At 38.6% G+C, this 21,809-nt stretch overlaps 1 protein-coding gene across 1 annotated transcript in view; it reads left to right on the top strand.

The window, feature by feature from the left end:
• Positions 1 to 2,262: 2,262 nt before the first annotated feature.
• LOC139744690 (tyrosine-protein kinase receptor Tie-1-like) overlaps positions 2,263 to 21,809 on the top strand; it is a 40,287-nt gene continuing 20,740 nt past the window's right edge. The window contains exons 1-4 of the mRNA XM_071655113.1: positions 2,263 to 2,317; positions 7,336 to 7,647; positions 19,478 to 19,750; positions 20,986 to 21,120. Coding sequence (XP_071511214.1) covers positions 2,263 to 2,317; positions 7,336 to 7,647; positions 19,478 to 19,750; positions 20,986 to 21,120 — 775 coding nt within the window. The remainder of the gene's footprint in view (positions 2,318 to 7,335; positions 7,648 to 19,477; positions 19,751 to 20,985; positions 21,121 to 21,809) is intronic.

Genomic DNA, 21,809 nt, shown 5'->3' with positions numbered 1-21,809 from the left:
CAAGCTAAAAAGGAAATAGTGTTCATAGAAGCGGAAATTGTGCAGTTATGGAAGATGTGACTTCAGAGCTGAGACGCCAAATGATTGTGCATTAGATCATTAGAGTGGATGTGTAATCATCATGGTTTCGACACATGGAGACAGGCCGTTTGTTTTTCGTCTGTGGAGACTGTTGGAGTATCTTGCCGTTTTTGCCACGTTATGTCAAATTCGTGTTGCAAGTGAGTACATTGTTATATTATGCATGCAAGATAGAAGCTATAGCGAGCTTCATTGTGTGCCTTTTATGTTTTAACCTTCATTATGATCGATAGGTTTCAATTGCAAGACTTTATGTAAGTTGCATTGTCCGCGTTGATTTGTTTATGCTTTTCTCTTCCTAAAAGTAAGCATTTTAAAAGGAGGATGAAGCTGCTGACATATTCCGTGAAATATATGTCATATAAAACTTCAAATAAAATTCATATGTCATGATGTTATATAAAAGTTATAGAGATTCAGAGAGTCTGAGCTGGTCTCATGGCTCACCAAAAGAGGAAGCAGGGGAAAACTAATTGTAGGCCTACAGAGTATATGAGCAGCTCCGTGATCCCTGACACAAGTGGCAGGATTTATAGAGTTTTAGGCTGGAGATCATACAAAGGAAGAAACTTATTGTTGTAATACCTTGACTGTTATTATCAAAATAGAGGCGTAATGTGTCGTATCAACTACAAATTGTACCCACCATATTATGATCGAGATAAAGGCCAGTTAGGGGCATTAACCTACATGTAAATAAGTATGAGGTAAAATATCAAGGAAGATACTGTACTACAGAGATGCTTAATTTTGTACCTGCATGGTACTGTAGCCCTATATCAACTACATATACTTTGATCAAGATAGAGGCTTAATTCAGCGTTATCAGCTACATGTACAATTTGTATGTACATGTACTATAAGTACACTGTACGATAGTGATCAAGGCACTGTACTAACATATGTTTAATTTGGTAAATCAACTACACATACATACTACTGTCAATGTAAAGGCTATGATGTATCAGGTACATGTGCTATAACCTAAATGACAAACATATCACGTTTGGTTAGTTTGTGTATCATTATCAATCACATGTACATTTACTGTGTATAATATCAAGATCACAGGCTTAGTTGTAGTGTCTCATTGCTTTATTTGGTGTAAATAAATGACTATGATCAAATTATGATAATTTGCTGAGAGAATTATGTTGAGTGCCAACACATCATTGATATTCATTTACACTCGTGCAGTGTATTCATCTTTAAACATAAAAACTCGTATCATAGAGGCTTTATTGAGTACTTCAACTGCTCTGATCTAAAGGCTTATGTGGTGTTATACCTCAATTAAAACCCTGATAATTTTGTGCAAGCATGCAGGAAATCATTATACTATTACTAACACATCGTGATCGTTCATGTACATTAATATCTGAGAATTTGTCTTTAAAATGCAAAACTTGTAACAGTGTAAACGTTTCTGGTTTTAAATGCAAAAATAGAAATATAATCTCCATTGTTAGCCAAATCACTGAGGATTTAGAGAACAATTCTCATAATATTTTAATGCATTTAACTTGCAATAACATTATACATTATTGTAAGCTGTTTATTTCTATGCATACCTCCTTGAATTGTTATGGCTGCTCAATTTTCTTTGCCCACCTGTTCATGTTACAATAATTACATCAATAATGGCTGGCTGGTAAAGTAAAAAAAAAAAGAAGGTAAATTAATTTTAAAAAATCCTAACAACAATATTACTAAAAAACAACTGCTAGTACAAGTGACCCACAAACTATAATTAGCAATCTGCAGCCTGGACTTCCATGAATGAACATCATAATTACAATAATGGCACAATTTCTGATTGAACAGGTTTTTAGCAAAATCATTTGGCAAGGACATTTCTACATTCTCGGAGAATATTTACTTCCCTTAATCTGTGTGAAACAAAGGGATTTATTAAGTCATGCATGATGGATGAGTAAACATTAAGATGGCCAGTTTTCAAAAGTCTCAAAAATCATTTGGGGTGTCTGTGAATTTTGTATCTGGTTAAAGTTATTGTCTCATACATTACAACTTTCACGCATTTGCTCCACAGAACTTGTGTGAGAGTTCTGTGATTTGCTCCCTGTGCGAACCGACAACACGGAAACCGACAACACGTAAACATTGCATGGACAATTAATGGGATGCTTCTGTTCATACGACACCCCCATTTTAAGCGCGATGAATGAGCCCGAACACTGTGCCGGATCCTCCACCACTGACCTCTATAGTAGTGGTCGGTGATGCTCACTTGTGCGTTACACGGTCCGCACACAAACTGTGTGGTTTTTCGCTCATTGCGGTACGAAACTTTTCATTATGTGGTAAATTGATGCGCGGCAGTCGCCTTAGCAAGAATTGAACCATTTCTTTTTTTAAAAGATGTTTATACGTTCTTTTAATTTGATTTGAATATTTTTTTTTTATGTGCACATGTACGTTCACTCAATTTTTATATCTAACTGTATTATAGGCTTCGTTTGAGTACATTCTTTTAAACAAGTTGTTTTTTGTTTTTATTTGGTTTGTTTGTTTGCTTGTTTTGTTTCGTGGTTTTTTTTCTGTTCATGTTCAACGGATTTAACGAATAACAGAGCCCTGAGGAAGACGGGCGGTTAGTTTATTTTAAATCTACATGATTGTATTATTTTATTCTATTCTGATTGTTTAATGTTTGTCTACCTTGTGTCGTTTTGAAACTTGTTTGTCCATCTTATGCTGTTAATAATTATATTTATACTGATCAGGCCACTCTCTATGAAGATTTGCGATAACTAAACAAACAAATTTAAAAAAATCAAGGTACTGACGTTTCATAATCCATTGTTTGACCCCCTTATGACATAAACAGCACAGTTTAATCGCATTCCTTGCTTCATCTTTAATGTGTGCTCACTCAACCACAATACAACTCCCTCTTCTGTCCACAATATTTATCTGTTACATTTTTGTGGCAATACTATCCGATGCCATTTTGTTATTCACTGAACAATTGATTGTAGAGTTAAAGAGAGATGGAAAATAACAATTTACCCTAAAGATGTGTTCATCTGACCTGAAAAATTTCAGGATAAGTCTGAGTGGGTTAAAGGATGGATGATAACACAACAACAATACCGAAGGTGAACATCAGAAACAGAATGTTTTAAAGACCCTCCAAGATAACTCTTGTGACTTTTGAAACGAGTTACCAGGACCTTGCATCACAAACCCAACAGAAAGTCGCATGCCCTAATTTTATGTGAGGTTTCAAGGAGAAAAGGGCTAACCTAGACAATCTTGATTTTATTGTATGTGTGTGTGCGTGTATTTTCTGGAAGAGCAATTCTTCTTCTGCATTAAAGTTCGGATCATAAAACGACTGGGAAACTGGGCTTTTAGCAGTTTTGACAACACCATTTTTAAATTGATAGTGTGACTAGGCATAGTTAAGAGGACCCTTTCCATTTCTTAAATGCCCTGTACTCACTCTTCACTTCAAACTCAGATAACTGTAGAAAGGTTGATGCTACTGCTTTGAAAGATCTCATTAGTCAAGAATAGAATGTGGTAATAAAGCATGCTCAATTTCCGCGTAATCTAATAATCCTTTCACCGCTGTTGCTATGACGTTTTCATCCTGTTACTTTTTTTTCATCGCAATTATCGTACAGAGCACATGCAGCTTGGTGTAAGATTAGGCCCTATAGGTGTTTTCAATATAGACCCTATACTTCAAAGCCTCTTTTCTCAGTATAAGTTTACCAGAGTGTGTGCTTCTTCCAATATTTCGGATGGTTAAAAGAGCCCATATGAATTGAGTTATACATTATTTTAAAGCATAAAGTCTTGTCTTTCAGAATCTGTCTTGCTAGTTTTTGTTTGTTTTGTGATGCAGGCCGGGTCACATTTTGAATTGAATTGAATTGAATTGAAATGGTTTATTGATATCAGCATCGTCGCAGCCAAAGGCCGAAGTGTGATGCTTTACAGCAAATGATATAAAAGAATACATAAAAAAGCTCAAAAGAGGAATACATGTACAAACAGATGAACTATACACATAAATATCCATAACAAACTCAAATGAAGTGTACGACTTATTCTATGAAATATAAAATATTACAGTTGAAATAAGAATCGCGAGATTAATATTGCACAATATCATGATATACATTTCAGATTGCAAAAAAAAATATCAATCTTTTTGTTAATTTACTTCCCATTTCTCTCTCTCTCTTTCTGTCTTTCTCCCTCACTCCCTCCCTATCCCTCTTTCCTAGGTATGTTTCACGGTGTCTATGTTTCCCTCCTTTTTTTCCCTCTCTCCCTCTCCTCTCATCTCCCTCTCTCTCCCTCCCTCTCTCTCTCTCTATAAATAACTCAATATTCATATCAAATTAAAATCATTCGATATCAGCCAATATGATATCATCAGCCAATATTTTGTCTCTAATATGTGTTCATCCATGCAAGATTAAGCAGTTCATTCTGATTCTCACACAAAAGTCAGTCAATGAGTATATGCAAATACCCTTCTGAAAGTCATTTTGCTCAAAACGTTTTCGTTAAAAAAGCTTGCCATTTTGATTTAGTTAGTGTACTTCAAACTGTAACATACCTCTGCACTCAGAAAGTGCTACAAAATTCCTTATGAATATTTACAAACTAAAAAGTGTGATTACCTAGCCTATACATTCAAGCATAAAAAATATATAAATGTGCTTGCGACAAATACATGTACATGGACGTGTGCCACCATATTCATGGCTACAAAGTGAATAGAAGGATCAATGCACACATTTACTTCCTGTAACTAAGGTGCCTGCCACAAAGTTTTCATTCTACGTTGTTTCGTCTTTCTTCATACAAGTTCACAAGTTTTGTAGAGCTTCACATCATTGCCTATGACTCTTACAGGGGTTCACTAGGACATCAGTGACAAATAAGCTGATTCTGACAATTATGACGGGGGGAGAGGGGTGATGATTACTCTTAATCTGTAAAAATGACATTGCGGCCTAAATTGGCTGGAATCATTGGCTACACTACAGACATTACTTAGCTTGGAGTTACAGTAATGAAAACAATGTGCAGCCATTCAATTCAATTCAGTATAAAGTACATGATTGAATTAAACTGAAAGAAATTCAAATTGAGCCATCATTTAGAATAACATATTATTATTTAGGAGCATTTCTGTAAATAAGATGTATTCAAGTAATGGAATTCTTAATTTCACTGCATAATCGTACGGAGGCATATTAAGCTTGTGAGCTGCCACTTTTTCTATTACTGTCAGGGATTGAGGTCTGAATCACAGGACTATAATTTGTGCACATTTTCTACCCTCTCTCTCTCTCTCCCTCCAGTCATTCAAAAGGACTCTCTGCTCTTTGTGTATGATACCCCTGTTTGTTTGTCTGCCATATCATACAAATTGCAAGTGGATATAATATCCATATTAAAAGGGGTCATGTCAAGGATGTCAGGTTATTTTCTGTTTTCATTGTGCGTTGTACCCTAAATACGGTGCGATCTTTTAGAACACTTTAAAGAGAAATGACCCCAATTAGCTTCAAGCCAGCTATCTATGTGTATCAAAAATTTTGCTGAAATAAAAATGTTAGGATTGAAATTCATTGCACTGGAATGACATCTATGTACTAACACATTGAGGTCAAATAATACACTTTCATAAGGGTCATTCTATTGGGAAATTTTTGTAAAATGACACTTTGCAAAATTACAAGTGTCCATTCACACTGTAATGAAACTTCTCAAAATTTTGGGCCTAGAGAATAACATGCACAATTTTGCAATGAACTGCACATGCATGCAGAATGACCCCTCCGTGCTGTTCGGTTTGCACAATTTCAACACTACACAAAACTCTTCAGTTCTACACCCTGACTATTTCCTAATCCTGCTGTATGTGCTGCTGCTGCACTTGTTTTGTGTTTATTCCACTTCATGATAGTGCGTCTTAACTATGAACCCACTCTAATCTCAACCCCGTCCGCTACACCCACTCAAATCTGTTATTGCCACTTCGTTAGTCATAGTACTATACAGTAACTGCGGAAAAGCAAACAATAGACGAACACAACATTGATGTCTGTCACGCCTTTGATTGCCGAAGTATTCATTCATATAACTGGGTGAAGAGGTCTATTCTAAACTCAATAGTTTTGGCACTAATCTTAGGATACCTTTGTGTTTACTTATATACACAATTATAGTGCAGCATGAGCAAAGATATGAACGACAAAATCTTTACTCTACACCTTCAATTAGAATAGGCTATTGTTCATTTGTAAAGTTTTTACAGTTTTGATTTTAAGAGTGACAGATATTAGTAGGAAACATAATGATGCCAAGTCTTCTGTTAACCTATAGTCAAAATGTTATATTGTTTTTGACATGAAAAGATAAGAATGCATTGAATTTCCTTCATGTGAAGTTATATTGCAATACAATAATCTAGCTAGTGATGATGACTTTAGATGATGAAATATATATTTTTGCTTAATATAACTTGACCAAACACATACTTTTCATAATAATCATTTATATTCGTGCACCAACCAATGGGAGGTCAATTTGTAAGATGACATCAACTCACCATACCTATATGCATCGAAGGTATACTACTATTCCTTCACTTTCATATTATCCAAATGTCCAAATCTTAATGCAGCTTCTACCCTTCAGTTGTCTGACCTTTACTCTGCTTATCAAAGTCAACTCAAATATAGTGTGGATGAAATGAGAAACAAATGGCATGCAATAAATGGGTTTTCCACAAGTGCCTAAATTGCACACTTGCAAGAAAATATCAGCTGCTTTCAGACCTTCATTGCTGTCATATCATTTTATCAGTTTTCTTAAAATAATATTCTCCATATGTAGTATATTCCATACTCCTTTTAATGCTCTTTTCAAAATTAATCATGTTGTCTACGAGAACATTGTACATAGCTGTATTTATATACAGCAACAGTATGAATATTTTATGGACTGATTTTTTTTTCTCCCTACAATGAAAGACAAAATTATCCAACTCTTTAAAGGTGCGATGATCTCTTTTAGAAATATGTATGACTTGACCGCTAGATTCATTGGTGATTAAAAGAAGAAAGAAACTATAACTTGACAGGTTTTATATGGAACTGAGTAAAGGAATTTTGATGTACTGCTTGAATGATGCTGTAATTCGTGTATATTTTATATTACTTTCTTGAATTCAAATGATTGTGATGTGTCTATATCCAGGTGAAAGAGTCCACATCACAGTGTTATCAGTTGGATTTTCGAACATCGAAGAAACAAGTAACATCCAGTTGCTTTGCTATCGAAGCTCTCCATCTTCAGCTGCCTCACGTGACTTTGGCAGGACAGCACCAATCCCCAGTGACACTTCACCTGACCCTCCTGCAGCTCAGAATCTTGCAAATGCTGTCAGACGAATACGATTTGTACCCACTTCTGACTGGGAAGAGCAGGGGTTTGGAGCATTTTACTGCCGCGGTTCACAAGAAGGATATGACGACCAGACAATATCATCATTCTTCAAAAGAAGTGACGGTATTTGATTATAATGGTGTATAGCTGCTGTAGCTGACAGATGACAGTGTCTACTTTAAATTTGTAGGAATGCTGTAAAATTAGAAATATTTTTGCAGCACAAAATGTGCACAAATTGGAGCTAACAGCCTTTTTTTTCGGCATGATATTTTCGGGAATTGCAACTGGGATTCGATGCATAAAACTTGTAATGTTGACAAGAACTGTCACATGCATTTTGTTTTTGCAAATTTTGGCTCCTCGAAAAAATTCACAAAAATTTCAGGTTTTACAGTAGTCTATCCTAGACATAGAGTTAGGAATCTTTTTTTTTTAGCTTGCCGAAATGAGCTTTCGAGATCATTTATTGTGCGATGTGCCTAAACGTCTTATTTTTCAATATTGCTTAGAAAACCTCATGACTGAGTTCACCAAACTTGGCAGATATCATCCTTAGCATATTTATAGAATGTCAATGTGTTGAAATTGGCACCATTCATCCCTTTGGCATGCACCTCCCTTAATGACCGATTTTCCCAAAATTGGCAGGTAGCATGCCTAGGGGGATGGATTCTCAACTTGTACAGGTGGGCACCATGCCCCACTTGTATGCTCCCTCGCCATGTCTTTTGTTAATCACCTTAATATCACAGAAACATGTAAGTTACGCTGAGTCGAGGGGAAGGTGCATTCCAATGTCTTTTGTTAAACATTTCAGTACTTTAGCAATGATTGACAGATGAGGTCACAAGAGGAATATTGGTGGGAAGGATTATTTGTGGGCGTTCCCAAGTAATTCAAACAAAAACAGAACAAAAAATTATTAAAAGTATATGGAGTGTTTCTAGATATTCGTTTCACCGCAAAATCGAAACATGTAAGTTACGCTGAGTCGAGGGGAAGGTGCATTCCAATGTCTTTTGTTAAACATTTCAGTACTTTAGCAATGATTGACAGATGAGGTCACAAGAGGAATATTGGTGGGAAGGATTATTTGTTGGCGTTCCTAAGTAATTCAAACAAAAACAGAACAAAAAATTATTAAAAGTATATAGAGTGTTTCTAGATATTCGTTTCACCGCAAAATTGATGTTGAGGGTAACATAAAGTAACACAAATCAACATGCATTTGGATTTCAGGGGCCCTTTAATATACAGTGTTCCCCTTGCCACCTCTCGTTTTCTCTTTCATTTTCTCTATGTTTGTTTTTGTTGTACTACAACAGGATAGGTGGGAATGTGCACATTTACTTACCTCAACTTGAGTAGGAATGGGAATTGAATTAACAAACTCTAGGCCAGTACCGACCGCACAGAAACGCTGTTAGTGAGAGGTTTGTAAAAGACGTGTCACACCTTTCCGGGCAAGCCTTGCGTGCGACTTGCAAAGAACAATTTTTACTACCCGGAGGTCCCCCGAATGAGCCCCACATGACAGTACCTAGCACGTATCTCACCCGTAGTCACCCGGAGGTGTGCACGCAAATCTTTTTACCCGCAACCATGTGTAGGCCCTGTCACACCTTTTACGGGCAAGCTACGCAGGCTTGTTGCGTGTATGGATTTTCCAGCATAGCAGCAATTTCTGAGGGCGAACAAGGATTAGGGCGAGTCAGTGCATGTGTCTTATAGACCAGGAGCTGGCAGCTGGTCAATTTACCCCACCAAGCCCAAAAGGTTTGACCCCTCAGAGTTGCTGGGACCACCCTCCTCATTGAAAAAATGGGCGTCAGCCTGGTCCCTGAGGGCGGGTACGGCCCCCAGGGACCCCCCGAAAAGGCCCTCCGGCGGGTGCAATTTACCCCATGGAGCCCATGGACCAAACTTGGCCTAAATGAATGTCCTATGGGTGTATATAATCAAAATATAACAACTGACAAAATATCTGGGCCCTGTTTTATGAAGAGTTAAAATTGATTATATAGTTGATTTCAACTGTAAGTCTATGGCAGCCTGTGTGGTAAGGAAATATAAAATCGATTTTATCTTTTGATAAAACGGGGCCCTGGTTGGGAAAGGGGTTGCCAGACCACTTCTTTGCAGGTACAAAACCTCGTTTTTGGTCACGGAGTCTGCGCCAATTCTACACTGTCCCATAGGCCCTGTACTGTAGCGTCTCCCAACAGTCTGAGGGACAGTACCAGTTACTAGTGCATGTAGTAGTCTTGGCGCAGACTCCTTAAAGCTCAACAAGGGTTTGTGCCTGCAAACTACCTGTTAAACCCTGTGACCCAGGGTAGTTTGCATCCAGAAATTCACCACACACACACACACACACACACACACACACACACACACACACACATGCACACATACACATACACATGACTCTATGTATATACCATAACACCAAACATGTTACTTAGCTTTCTCAATACAGACATTATATCTTGCACATAATAAATGTCAGGCCTATAAGATGTTCATACCTTTTGAATGTTTTACATGGATACTATCAATACACCTATAAGGAACGCTGAAGACATTTGAAATTTGTGTGAAGTTGTATTATGTTTACTGGCCACCCAGCCTACTCATATATTCTGTATGATGTATTCACCTAATGAGACACAAATAGAGCTTTTCAGAAAATGCTAAAATAAAACCTTTGTTGTGAGTAGACTTCAATTTCAGACCAACCACAACAGCACTAAAGGCCATTTGTATAACAGATTTAAGTAAGCATTAATTTTTCATCAACAGTGCATTAAACATACCTTTAATAAAATGTATGTCGACAAGAGGAAGTCGGAAATAGTTTGGATTACTTTCTTTTCTCCTGCTTGATATCCTCTTTTGAATACAAATAACAAGTCTCAATCCTCATATAATATAAGATTCTTTTGAAAACCTCAAACTAAAAACTTGTTGTGTATTTGGCTGATATAAACCACCCTGCGATGCATGAAATAGGCAAGGATTACAGCATCCATTGCAACATTTCCTTTATTTGACTCTAATAAATTCCAAATCAGAATAACTGCAACATTACACTAAGAAATGGAGCCTAATGGTTTTGGAAATGAATTTCATACTCAGTAGTGCATGTGACCTCATAGTTTTGGACAAATATCTGCATATCAATACGAGTAATGAACATAATCATGGTGTTCTATATAGATTATATACATGTATATTGCTGAACTTCCTTGAAACATCAAATAACAAGCTTCACAATAGAATGCTAACTTTCTGTAATGAAAATAACCAGGCTAAGAGCATTTACTTTGATCTTGTGTTTTCCCTATTTCTTCAGCACTTTTTTTTTGTGGTCAACTTCTTATTTCTGGAGATATATTGTACTTTTTATTTGTGATAGGTCCCATACCCACACAAATGGTGCACATACTGCAAACACTGCCATTGACAGTGGTCAGTAGGCCTACAAACCAAGTTAAAGCATGAAATCATCAGCTTACTGAAATAGCTCTCTTTTGTATATATAGCATATAGGCTGAGAGCATTAACTTGGTCTTGTGGTCTCTTTATTCCTTCAGCGCTTTTGGTAACTCCCTATTTCTGGAGATACTTCATCTTCAGTTCCCCAGCCCAACACAAACAAAACTCAACCTATGGTGTCACATATACTGCAAACAGCACATCATAGTATGATTGTCATTAACCCTGGACATATACACACAACACTGAAACATGAAATTACCAGCTGAAAGTTATGCTAGCTTAATTTCTTTCTTTAACAATAGCATGCACGTTGAGAGCATTTACATGTTGTGTTCTTGTGTTCTCTTTTATATCAGAATTTTTGTCAACTCCTCAGTAAAGATATTACACTTTCAGCGTGTCCCATACCATATACAGAACAATGTAGTTAATGTTTATGATTTAGCTGTCTTTCAAAACCGTGGCAATTACACATGAAGTCAAGCATCACACTCTACGGTAGACTAAAGCCTACATAAATTAAGTATAATGTATACCCTAGGCCTAATAAGCATTGCACATGTTTCAGTCACAATCTATGATTCCTAAACTGACCAGTATTTGGAATGAATTTGTTTCATACAAATACAAAAACATACTGGTCTATCAGCCAGTATGATGTATGATTTGAGCTATTATATAACTGATGTCTACTAACAACAAACGGCCTATTTCAGCATTTTCCCAAAATATATATGTATCATAATATGTATATTTTTTGTCACATAAGATGGATACATCATAAAGGGTAAGCAGATTGTGTGGCCAGTAAAACACCATACAATTGGACTCAAATTTCAAAATCTCTTCACTGCTCCTGCTTAAAGATGTATTCAGAGTATCCATAAAAAAAATCAGAAAGTATGAACATCTTATAGGTCAGACATTTTATATGATAATGCAAGGTATCATGGCTGTATGGAGAAACCAGTGAACATGTTTTGTGTTACGGTATAGTATACATGGAGTCATGTGTGAACGTATGTGTGTGTGTGTGCGTATGTGTGTGTGTGTGTGTGTGTGTGTGTGTGTGTGTGTGTGTGTGTGGTGAATTTCTGGACGCAAACTACCCTGGGTCCCAGGGTTTAACAGGTAGTTTGTAGGCACAAACCCTTGTTGAGCATTAAGGAGTCTGCGCCAAGACTACTATGTGCACTAACTGGCACTGTCCCACAGACTGTTGGGAGACACTACAGTACAGGGCCTGTGGGACAGTGTAGTCTTGGCGCAGACTCTGTGACCAAAAACGAGGTTTTGTACCTGCAAACAAGTGGTCTGGCAACCCCTTTCCCAACCAGATATTTTGTCAGTTTTTATATTTTGATTATGTACATTCATAGGACATTCATTTAGGCCAAGTTTGGTCCATGGGCTCCATGGGGTAAATTACACCCGCCGGAGGGCCTTTTTGAGGGGTCCCTGGGGGCCGAACCCGCCCTCAGGGACCAGGCTGACGCCCATTTTTTCAATGAGGAGGGTGGTCACAGCAACTCTGAGAGGTCAAACCTTTTGGACTTGGTGGGGTAAATTGACCAGCAGCCAGCTCCTGGTCTATTACTTGCTGGACGCGTTCTACTTAAATTCCACTTGCGGTTATACTGTGTGACCTTTGTACCAGTCGCGTGGGGGCTGACAACTCAGTGAAGGAATTCCTCTGATGGAATGGCAAAGTCCCACGGAATGTCATTATCTTGGCTGCATACGGTGACTGCGAAGTACCTGCGCGGGAGTTGCCTGGGAAGTGCTGCCTCAAAGGGCCTCCTACTGGCGTTCTGCGTGGACCTCTCCGGGCATCCCCGCGACTCACCCGGAAAAAGTTTTGGTCATGCTCAAAACTTGGCTGCGGTTAAATCGGACTTGCGTGAGCACCTCCGGGCAACTACGCGCTAGATACTGTCAGGTGCGGACCAACTGCGGAGAGCTCCGGGGAGTAAATTTGTTTCCCCGCAAGTCAAGCCGCAAAACTTCCCCAGAAACGGTATGACTAGGCATGAATGAAACTTGCAAACATTCTTGTTCGCCCGCTGAAAATCCTCTACGTGCTGGAACCTACCTCCTCGCCACAAGCCCGCGTAGCTTGCCCGGAAAGGTGTGACACGGCCTGTATGCCCCAGTCACACAGTGCTTTACGATGGGTTACGTCCGCCGCGGATAGATACGAATGAGTGGACGCAGGGGGACGCAGCGTGGACGCAGGCATCCGCAGGGACGTATGTAGACGTAACTGTACGTAACTCATCCGTAAAGAAACGCAAAATGACGTCACCAAACCTGCGAAATTTTAAAATGTTCAAAATTTCGCAGAGGGATGCCACGGATGCAAACTTGCGCAAGTAACCGTAACCGAACGTAACTATCCGTAACTGAACGTAACTACCCGTGGCTTGGACGCAGACCATCCGCAAAAAAAAATTTACCTCCCGTCCGTTTGCGTTCGCTTACGTCCACCGTAAGTATTCGAAATTAACCGCAAGTTAACGTATCACAACAGTTTCGTCCGCTTACGGATATTTACGGACAGCTACGGGTGCTGCGGACAATAACGTCCTTCGACGTTTTCCGTTTTCCACTCGCATGGGAACACAGAGACTCGTGGGAAGGCACACTACTCCTGTTGCCAAGCTGCAGCGCCTTTACCTGAAGGAATGCTACAACACAGTCGGAGCGGTGGAGAGGCAGAACTGCGTGGTCAAATTATGAAATTTCTCCCACAATTAATGGTCATTTTAAGTGGCACCCATATACCATGTATACTCATGACATCGGTTGACTCTTGGTGCTGAACTTTTTTTCTTGTTCTCTTCGAATGCATATTTTTCGAAAAAAGCAATATTTTGGGTAGGGGATGGGGTGACAGCATTTATTCACTTTTCTGGCCGGGGAAGGTGTGGGACAGGGGCAACTACATAAAATGAGAACGAATTTAGTATTTCTCTATAGTCTTACCCACTTTATGCTCCATCGAATGTGTATTACATTTTTTTTTCTTGATATTGTACTTGGGTGTGGGAGGGGTGTTTGAAAGTCTTGATGTCTTTTTTTTTCTGTAAATTTAATAAGCATTGCTTTATTATAAATATCTCCTTAACATAACCCAGTAAGTCATGAATATCGCTGAACAACGACAGCGTAACCACAGTTTGTCTATTCCATGACTGCAAGTAATATTTTCTTACTCTAATGTTTAACTTTTCGATCTATATTGTATTTTATTTGTGGTATAGTGATGTTATATGTGACCCTGCACCACAAAACACACAAAAAGTCGCCACACATGAAATTTTAGTTGAGAGCATATTCTGAAAGAGCAGACTTTAAGCTTTAAAATGATGTATTACTCAAATCAAATGGACTCTCCTAACCTATCTAAATATTGGAAAGAATGCACACACTCAACACAAAAAGTGTGAACTGAGAAAAGAGGCTATGAAGTACAGTGTCTATTTAAGCGCTTAATCTTTACCAAGCCGTGCTGGTTGTGCGATGAATGGGACAAAAAACAGGATGGAAACCACCGGAGTAACAACAATGAGGGGATTATCAGATTAAACTGAAATTGATAATAATAATATAATAATAATAATAATAATAATAATAATAATAATAATAATAATAATAATAATGATAATAATAATAATAATAATAAGGCCTTATTTACCCAGGGTAGCCAAGTCAAGATCGGCTCGGTTGACCCATTTCACCTATTTTCAGTTCTCACACAAAATCAGTGTGTGCGACTTTTTGTTCGTTTTGTGATGCACGGTCACATATATTCTTTACATTTATGACGTTTATTCATATTTGAGTTGCACAAACAAAATTCAAACTTCAAGTGCAAAATTTCATATATCTTTTATTACTGTAAAGCAAATTAAAGGATTACGATTTTTTCACAACTTGTACGTAATTCAATTTCAGTTTTCCCCAGTGTACAATGTAAGACAGTCCAAAATGTGATAACCTTGCTGTCATAATACACTGACTTAGCAGGGATCGTAAGAGAAAACCAAATTGTCCATAATTATTCATAACAATCTGTAACTATCCGTAACTATCCGAAAATATCCGCAACTCTCCGCAAGTGTTCAGAACTATTATGTGCCAATTCGTAAGAATATTAGCAAGTGGACGCAAGTATTCGCATCTGGTCGTATCTGTCCGTATCGCCCGCATTTTTCCCCGTATGTTTTGTACAAATTTCTGGTGACGGCAAAGGATCCGCGGGGGTCCGCGGAAAAATGACTTTTTTTGACGTAACGCCGGACGCAGAGCAATATGTGACTGGGGCTTAAGCGCTAACAAGTCACTAATAAATCAGCTACTAACAGCACGAGCAAAATGACCGCACAGAAAGCGCTGTTAGACCAGGCGTCCACTAGGGCGCGGACAAGACGCGGACAAGACCCGGAAAGCAAGTTTGGTATTCCGCACTCCTTCGGCAACTTGTCCGCACGTTCCTGAGCGTGTCCGCTCACTGTCCTAAACGTGTCCGGGCGTTTCCGCACCTTCGGGAGAGAGAAAAATTTCCGCGTCCAAATTTTGATCGAGACCCAAATTTGGACGCGGAAATGAACTTCCAGACACCTTCGACAACTTGTCCTGACGATGTCCTGAGGACATCCCGCCTGCGCGTCCGGAACCCTTCCGCTCCTTCCGCACACGCTCCGGAAAGAATCCCGCGGTGTGGGGGAAGCTTCGCGAATGAAAGCGGAAGACACCAGGAATGTTTTAGGACAACGCGGAGCCGATGCGGATCTATATATGCAAGTGTCCGGAACCGATGCGGACATTTTGTGATCCAGACACGGAAAGTGTCGACACGTTCCGCGAGCGTCATGCCAATGAATCGCAAAAAGAATAAGAAGGGAGGCGAGGCCCCCATGCAAATATCCCCATCACAGCCACACCTTTCGTCAAGTGATGAAGAGCAGGTAAATCTAAAGGCCGTGTCACACCAGCCTTGCGTGCAACTTGCAAAGAACAATTTTGACTACCCGGAGGTCCCCGTAGATATCCGCACATGACAGTACCTAGCATGTATCTCAAAAGTAGTCACTCGGAGGTGCGCACGCATATTTTTTTACCCGCAACCGTGTTTAGGCCCTGTCACACCTTTCCGGGCAAGCTACTCGGGCTTGTTACGTGTAGGGATTTTCTAGCATACCGGACATTCCTGAGGGCGGAAAAGGATTTGTGCGAGTCAGCGCATGTGTCTTACTTGCTGGACGCGTTATACTTGTGAGTATACTGTGTGACCTTTGTACCAGTCGCGTGGGGGCTGACAACTTAGTGAAGGAATTCCTCTAATGGAATGGCTGAAATCTCACAGAATTTCATTATCTTGGCTGCATACGGGACTGCGAAGTACCTGCGTGGGAATTGCCGGGGAAGTACTGCCGCTAAGGGTCTCCTACTGGCGTTCTGCGTGGACCTCTACGGGCATTCCCGCGACTCACCCGGAAAAAGTTTTGGTCATGCTCAAAACTTGGCTGCGGTTAAATCGGACTTGCGTGAGCACCTCCGGGTAACTACGCGCTAGATACTGTCAGGTGCGGACCAACTGTGGAGAGCTCCTTGGAGTAAATTTGTTTCCCCGCAAGTCAAGCCGCAGAAGTTCCCCCGTACGGTATGACAAGGCATGAACGAAAATTGCAAACATTCTTGTTCGCCCGCTGAAAATCTTCTACGTGCTGGAAACTACCTCCTCGCCACAAGCCCGCGTTATGGTGTGACACGGCCTTAAGGAATTCCCGGTCCCAGAAGGCAAAGAAGAAGGCAGTAGAGACTGTGCCAATAGCAACCAGAAAGAGGAGGAATCAGCCCCTCTCACCTCCTAATAAGTTTATGTTGATTTGATCTTTCCAGAAATTATTTTTCACCTGAGTGACTTTCATCGTTGTCATTAACTACTGTGGTAAATTTTCTTTTATGCTGTTTTCTTATTTTATTTGCGAACAAACTAGGTTGTCCCATGTGACAGCCCAGCTGAAAATTCACAAAAGAAGGTGAAAATACACTCAGAAAAAAGTGCATGTAAACACTTTTTCAAGTTTACATTTCTCATAGAATTTTTGGCTAAATGTTAATGTGTTATCTAAAAATGAACAAGTTGTCATTCATACGTAAATGCTCTTCTATGATACAATATATTAGAACAAAAGACAAATTGAACACAATAAAAAGCGTGAATTCAATTACAAAAATATACCTATGGTCTCATTACAATGTAATATCTTTAAAGCCCAAAATAACGATGAAAGCTAAAGATAATGGAGGAAAATGAAGAATTTTCTGTCAAATCAAATTTCAGGTGAAATGACAGGGAAAAAAAGCAAATTTGACATATATGATAGGGTTTGGAATTGATTTCTCAAATTAGGAAAACTTTAAATTACATTTGGTTCTTGAATTTGTCTCATCTATTCTAACATAACTAAACTGAATGAATGAAAGAACTGTATTGTGTTCATTTAATCATATTTGTGCCCTTGCTCTCTATGCCATTTGAAGTTTGAGTTGTCAAAAGAAAATAATCAATTTCCCCTTTAGTTTCCCACTTTGATTTTGTTTGAGGTTATAAAGAGATAAAGAGAACGAAATCTTATTTTTGCTTTCATTCATGTCTTTCATTGTGTTAAACTTGTCTTTTGTAATCATTGTTATCTTAAAGGGCATTTGCAAATGAAAGGCAATACGTCAATTCTTGCAATGTTTACTTTTGTGCCTTGGAGGAAACAAACGAATTTTTCCACCCATGTGTAAGGTTTTGTGTTATATTGACCTACGAGGTTAATAGCCAATTAAATTACCATTGATAAAATGGTATGTATAAAACATTGATTTTCATCAAGATCTTCTATGAAAATTATGAACTCGAAAGAGTGTATATATTTATGTACACTCTAAGCATCACAAATCATTTCAGAAATTTTTTACCTGAATGATTTTCGTAGTTGTTATCACCTAATGATTTTATCTTCTCTTTTTTGTTTAATTGCAAATAAACTGGATTGTCCAATTGACAGCCCAGCTGAAATCCAAAATATTCAAAAATAAAAATAAAAGTAGGTTAGAAATATTTCCCCATTTTTACACTTCATTGATAATAGTAAGCTCTTAGCATTAAAAAAAAATAACTTCTCGGACTTGAATCATTGCAAACTGTTCTAAGTGATCAAGATAAGAGATAGAGATGCACAACGCATTAAAAATGAGAGAAAGAAAAACAAATTTAACGATTAGAATCATTTTGGCATGCTCTGCAGAAGTATCGGACAAAGCATGTACTTCACGATGGATAAAGCTCATGAGAAAAATTCAAAGTCAGCGCCAAATTCATACTGGTAATGTTCGCAGTTTGTCCGCGCGTCTAACTTATGTTGTCCGGAAGGCATCCTGATTGTCCGCGTTCATTCCTGGTGTAATCCTAAATGTTTCCGCGTTGCCCGGCTACGATTAGCATATTCCGAGGTATTTCGCGCTCTTCCGGATTGATTCCTAGGAATGTCCGCAGTCAGTCCGCGGACGATCCGCGGACATTCCTAGGAATGTCCCAGGACAAGCCGATTCACACACTTATTCCGCATCTGACGCGGACAGGATGCCGAAATGACAGAATTTTCTTCCGCAACCCTTCCTGGGCTTCTCCGCGCCCAAGTGGACGTCCGCCCGTCAGCGCTTTCTGTGCGGTCATTTTGCCCATCCTGTTGGTGGCTGATTTGTTAGTGACTTGTTAGCGCTAACAAACCTCCCACTAACAGCGTTTCCGTGCGGGCGGTACAGGTGGTTAGTAAATTTCTTGCTTCATTGAAAGTTGCACACATGTATTCTTCCTGCCACCTTTCATGAGAGTAGTAATTAGTGGGTGCTATTTAAGATATGCATGGTCAACAAAACAAATGATTTTTGTATACTGATCACATTCTTGCAAAAGTGTAAAACATCTAAATCTAGCTGTTTCTGTGGTTTCAGTAGGATACAGCACTCTGTTAATTAACTGACGCCCACTATATGTAACTTTTGTGAAATTAATTTAGGATTTATCTTATGCGTTCCTTCAATTAATAGTTTGTTATCAAGGTGATAAGCTCCCAGGTCGCATACAATTTTAGAATAATATGAGGAACAATCTTGTGCGAGTTATTGGTACTTCTTATAATTATGATATGAACACAGTTGTAAGCCATATTTTACATACTTGACTGACTGCTTTATCTAGGATTTATGCCAGTATTGCATTCAATTAAAAGGTTAAAGGGATTGTTGGTGTATTATACCGTTTTCCCAAGATTAACTGGCAGGTAAACGGTATGAAGGAGAAAGAGCATACTACCCTCGACGTGTAGTCAGGAAAGCCTAAACATGATGTATTGATGATCGATGCATTGTAAACTCCATTTCTATGCATTAGCCTGCTTTGAGCCTGTGGATGGGAGATTCACCCGTACAGTGAATGTAGGTGACACAGGAGTGATAGTTCAAATGATAGCTACAAGTAGTCCTGGTTGTTCTTCTGGAGCCATTGTCTGGAGAAAAGATGGAGGAGCTCCTGTGTCAGGACAGACGACCACTACGTTCACATTCTCTGATCCAATTGTGGCTGAGGATGAAGGCATCTATGAGATTCACTACAGTGACATGAGAGGCCAAGGAAGGGGAGCCCTGTACAGACTTATTGTTCGTGGTATGTTATTTGAGGCAAGATAGGCTTTGATGTGAAAGTAATGTAACGTAGAAAAAAAAAAGGAACTGGGATTTTTTAGGCTGTAATGTGAAAATAATATTAACCGAAAAAATGAAGGGAACATGACTTTTTTTTAGTGTTACTTTAACTTTGTGGTTCTGTATCAGAGTTTAGCATACAGTGTAGTAGTTTGTATTTTGTGTGAGGAAAAATTCTATTGACACTTTCATCTTTTGTGCCTTGTTACTTTAATTAATACATGTGCATACGATTTAAAATAACCCATCCTGCATGCTTTTAATCATCAAGATCGCCATACAAGACATTTTCTGATACGCATTGTGTATATTCACCCCCCCCCCCCAAAAAAAAAAAAAATAAAAAAAAAAAAAATAAATAAATGAATGCCCCTAATTCATCACCTTGATAACATCGATCCCTTCGAATAACCAAAAATTATGTACACCTGATTTTATCCAAGGGGAATGCCTGTGTGAGCAGAATGGGATATGGGTGGGTAAACTTTAGACAAGACAACTGAGAGAGAGAGAGAGAAAGACTAGAAACGTGCATACTGACCTCCTTCTGACCAGTACAGTGTAGGTGCAGGAAATGTTCACAGAGAGCAGATTGCCCTCACACTCAGCCAATCTCATGTAGGGGGAATGTATAAAAGTCTGAACTCAACAATGGCAATTTACAGTAGAACATATTACATACAAAAACTTGGAAGAGTATAAGTTGTCATGATATACTTCTGGACATTTTTCTGTGACCTCAAAGTAATTGATTGATTAGATATTGGCTCATGAAGGTAAAATTAAAAGGTCCCTAGATTATGGTAAAGGGACGAGGTTTACATGCGAAACAGCGCAATGACTGGCATTCAGTAAAGATTGAATCCAACATAAAAGAACAAAAATATCCAAGAAAGGGAAATCTGCCACTTTGACTTTGGTGTTAAGTTTTTTCAAGATTAGAGGTCAAAGATCAGTTTTAACATTGTTGTTAGAACATGTGATGGCATTATTGAACTTCGGTATGTTTTTTAGTGTAGTGAAAATCTTACAGCCATGATTTTTGCATGATATTCATGAAATCAGAGAACAAAGGGAAAAAATTAACTCAGGGTTAATAATCTACGCGATTACACAGACTATGGCTTCTATAGTTAAATAGAACAAAGTTAAATTCAGTTGCAATGTTTATGATCCCATTTTTAATTTTATTTGTAGATTGTCCAGCTGGTAAATGGGGCCCCCCTGACTGCACCAGAATCTGTGACAAATGCTACAATGGTGGAGTGTGTGATGATGAAACTGGCAGGTGTATTTGTCCAAACAATTTCAGAGGACCGAACTGTTTAGACAGTAAGTACATTGTACACACTGTATTCAGATAACATATACACGTACACACACATACGCGCGCGCGCACACACACACACACACACACACACACAAAGATGTGAATATATTTTGGGCATAAATAGATGTCCTGATCATATCTTTGAAGCAATCATTTCTTTGTATGGTAAAGCAGAGATGCATGATCAAGCTGACTTTGTGATGATATAAGAATCAGAAGTATGAAAATAACAGCAAAAATTTCGTTAGAGTAAACATAGGAAAGTAATAGAAATATATATTTAAAGGTGTTACATATTTTCACAGGAAAGTGATGCTGTGCTTGTCAAGAACACATTTATCATTTGCTTGCACATCAGAAATCTCCACAGCATTTTTTTACTTGACATTATAAAAAAAGAGGTTACACACATGACAACAAATAATGTTATGTGGAATCGACAACTCTGGGAAAGAAAAGGAACCATATCTGCAATATAGGTTTTCCCGCCCAATTTCATCAGATTTGCATTCGATTCAATAATGCGAGCATTCATTTTCGAGCGAATTTTAATGGTCACCGAGATCAACATTCAAAACGCTAAAGGCTTGGTCACAAATGCCTTTACGAACTGCTACGAACGCCGTTCGAACAATTTTTAGAAAATTTCGTAAGATCTTCTTAAGAAGGCCGTACGAAACCAGTGTTCGTA

Source organism: Diadema antillarum, unplaced genomic scaffold, assembly GCF_040938485.1.
Source record: "Diadema antillarum isolate AM-2024a unplaced genomic scaffold, OU_Dant_1.0 seq00001203_RagTag, whole genome shotgun sequence".
In the NCBI taxonomy this organism is placed as follows: Eukaryota; Metazoa; Echinodermata; class Echinoidea; order Diadematoida; family Diadematidae; genus Diadema; species Diadema antillarum.
The sequence above is the reverse complement of the archived record's forward strand: the minus strand, read 5'-3'. Positions and strand labels throughout refer to the sequence as shown.